The sequence below is a fragment of the Palaemon carinicauda genome, chromosome 4 (genome assembly GCF_036898095.1).
Source record: "Palaemon carinicauda isolate YSFRI2023 chromosome 4, ASM3689809v2, whole genome shotgun sequence".
In the NCBI taxonomy this organism is placed as follows: domain Eukaryota; kingdom Metazoa; phylum Arthropoda; class Malacostraca; order Decapoda; family Palaemonidae; genus Palaemon; species Palaemon carinicauda.
In genome coordinates, this window is record NC_090728.1 from 188,293,013 (window position 1) to 188,296,484 (window position 3,472).

Consider the following 3,472-nt stretch of genomic DNA (forward strand, 5'->3'; position numbering starts at 1 on the left):
TGGTCCGTCGAGCCCGGTTGTTGAGCCTGCTTGGTCCGTCGAGCCTGCTTGGTCCGTCGAGCCCGGTTGTTGAACCTGCTTGGTTCGTCGAGCCCGGTTGTTGAGCCTGCTTGGTCCGTCGAGCCCGGTTGTTGAGCTTGCTTGGTCCGTTGAGCCAGGTTGTTGAGCCTGCTTGGTCCGTCGAGCCTGCTTGGTCCGTCGAGCCCGGTTGTTGAGCCTGCTTGGTTTGTCGAGCCCGGTTGTTGAGCCTGCTTGGTTCGTCGAGCCCGGTTGTTGAGCCTGCTTGGTCCGTCGAGCCCGCTTGGTCCGTCGAGCCCGGTTGTTGAGCCTGCTTGGTCCGTAGAGCCTGCTTGGTCCGTCGAGCCCGGTTGTTTAACCTGCTTGGTCCGTCGAGCCCGGTTGTTGAACCTGCTTGGTTCGTCGAGCCCGGTTGTTGAGCCTGCTTGGTTCGTCGAGCCCGGTTGTTGAGCCTGCTTGGTTCGTCGAGCCCGGCTGTTGAGTCTGCTTGGTTCGTCGAGCCCGGTTGTTGAGCCTGCTTGGTTCGTCGAGCCCGGTTGTTTAACCTGCTTGGTTCGTAGAACCTGCTTGGTTTGTTGAGCCCAGTTGTTGAACCTGCTTGGTTCGTCAAGCCCGGTTGTTGAACCTGCTTGGTTCGTCGAGCCCGGTTGTTTAACCAGCTTGGTTCGTCGAACCCGGTTGTTGAACCTGCTTGGTTCGTCGAGCCCGGTTGTTGAACCTGCTTGGTTCGTCGAGCCCGGTTGTTGAACCTGCTTGGTTCGTCGAGCCCGGTTGTTGAACCTGCTTGGTTCGTCGAGCCAGGTTGTTGAACCTGCTTGGTTCGTCGAGCCCGGTTGTTTAACCTACTTGGTCCGTCGAGCCCGGTTGTTGAGCCTGCTTGGTTCGTCGAGCCCGGTTGTTAAATCTGCTTGGTTTGTCGAGACCGGTTGTTTAACCTGCTTGGTTCGTCGAGCCCGGTTGTTGAACCTGCTTGGTTCGTCAAGCCCGGTTGTTGAACCTGCTTGGTTCGTCTAGCCCGGTTGTTTAATCTGCTTGGTTTGTCAAACCCGGTTTTTGAGCCTGCTTGGTTCGTCGAGCCCGGTTGTTGAACCTGCTTGGTTCGTCCAGCCCGGTTGTTGAACCTGCTTGGTTCGTCCAGCCCGGTTGTTGAACCTGCTTGGTTCGTCCAGCCCGGTTGTTGAACCTGCTTGGTTCGTCCAGCCCGGTTGTTTAATCTGCTTGGTTTGTCGAACCCGGTTTTTGAGCCTGCTTGGTTCGTCGAGCCCGGTTGTTTAATCTGCTTGGTTTGTCGAACCCGGTTTTTGAGCCTGCTTGGTTCGTCGAGCCCGGTTGTTGAACCTGCTTGGTTCGTCCAGTCCGGTTGTTGAACCTGCTTGGTTCGTCCAGCCCGGTTGTTGAACCTGCTTGGTTCGTCCAGCCCGGTTGTTGGACCTGCTTGGTTCGTCCAACCCGGTTATTGAACCTGCTTGTCATACGGTTCGAAGAGGGGGAGTCAGCCACAAATGCATAAGGTTTGTGGACAATGAAGCCCCGCCCACAAAAGTCAGGCGAGAAGAGACGTTCTTCGAACCGTTCGACGAACGTGTTCGACAGTCAAATACCCCGTTCACACGTTCGAACATCACTTCAAACACTTATCTGTCGAACCGCCTTCGACGAACCGTTCGATCGTGTAAACCCGTCTTTAGATAACGAAATAATTCTCTACATTTTAATAATATCTCGTCAGAAATAAATCGAATTTTAAAATTTATTCCTAAAACAATTTCTCCTCAAAATTTATTCCTAAAACAATTTCACCTCAAAATTTATTCCTCAAACGATTTATCCTTTAAATTTTTTCCTAAAACGATTTCACCTCAAAATTTATTCCTAAAAGGATTTCTCCTCAAAATTCATTCCTAAAAGGATTTCTTCTCAAAATTTATTCCGAAAAGGATTTCTCCTCAAAATTTATTCCTAAGACAAAACTGGCCTCCATTAATGGAATAGTACTGATATTTTGTTTAATTTTGCCATTTCAGTGAAAAATATGAATATTAAAGGGAAGTTGAAGAAGGTATTTGATTCATTCTTGGATTCTCTTATACACACACACACACACACACACACACACACACACACACACACACATATATATATATATATATATATATATATATATATATATATATATATATGTATATATATGAAATATCCCGCTTATACTGAAATAAAATTTGGTCACATTAAACTTGCAGCAAATGTTTTTTTTCATGTTGAAAGGCTGACATAGGTCTTTTTATAGTTTATTAATGAAATATCTCTTTTAATGTTGTTAATGTTTATAAAATATTCTATTTTAATTGTTCATTACTTCTTATATCGGTTACTTAATTCCTTATTTCCTTTCTTCGTTGGGCTATTTTTCCCTGTTGTATCCCTTGGGCTTTTAGTAACCTGCTTTTCCAACAGGGGTTGTAGCTTAACTAGTAATAATAATAATAATAATAATAATAATAATAATAATAATAACAATAATAATAATAATAATAATAACAATATTATTATTATCATTACTTGCTAAGCTGCAAACCTAGTTGGAAAAGCAAGATGCTATAAGCCCCGGGACTTCAAAAGGGAAAATATTCCAGTGAAGAAAGGAAACAAGGAAAAATAATATATTTCAAGAAAAATGACATTTAAATAAATATTTCCTATATAAACTATTGAAACTTTAACAAAACAAGAGGAAGAGAAACGAGATAGAATGGTGTGCACGAGTGTACCCTCAAGCAAGAGAACTCTAACCCAAGACATGGGAAAACCATGGCACAGAGGCTATGGCACTACCCAAGACTAGAGAACAATGGTTTGATTTTAGAGTTTTCTTCTCCTAGATGAGCTTTTTACCATAGCTAAAGTCTCTCTTCTACCCTTACCAAGAGGAAAGTAGCCACTGGACAATTACAGTGCAGTAGTTAACCCCTTGGGTGTAGAAGAATTGTAATAATAATAATATTACCAACAATAATAACAATAATAATAATAGTAATAGTAATAATAATAGCAATAATAATAATAATAATTATAATAATGATAGCAATAATAATAATAATAATAATAATAATAATAATAATAATAATAATAATAATAATAGTAATAATAATAACAACAATAATAATAATAATAATAATAATAATAATAATAATAATAATAATAAATCCCTTAAATCTTCCTTTTAAACGTCACGTAAAATAAAGTCTTATCTCTTTTGGCTATAAACCTGTTAAATCCAGACGGCCGATAAGAATAGATAATGATTTTATTGATCCTTTGGAGTCCACCACTCGGGAGTCCTTGCCAAAAGGAATGACATCCTTTTTGTATCCTTTTTGTCACTATAACAACGTCCTTGTGTCCTTCGTTCTTTGGGGAAAAATGTAGCCTTATTAATTATGCGGATTGCGTTAAA

The 3,472-nt window shown here is 41.8% G+C and overlaps 1 protein-coding gene across 1 annotated transcript in view; it reads right to left on the bottom strand.

The window, feature by feature from the left end:
• The window catches only part of LOC137639792 (uncharacterized), a 2,041-nt gene extending 550 nt beyond the window's left edge, over positions 1-1,491 (bottom strand). The window contains exons 1-2 of the mRNA XM_068372034.1: positions 1,251-1,491; positions 1-829 (exon numbers count right to left, since the gene is read on the bottom strand). The exon at positions 1-829 is cut by the window's left edge and continues 550 nt beyond it. Coding sequence (XP_068228135.1) covers positions 1-829; positions 1,251-1,491 — 1,070 coding nt within the window. The remainder of the gene's footprint in view (positions 830-1,250) is intronic.
• Positions 1,492-3,472: the final 1,981 nt, after the last annotated feature.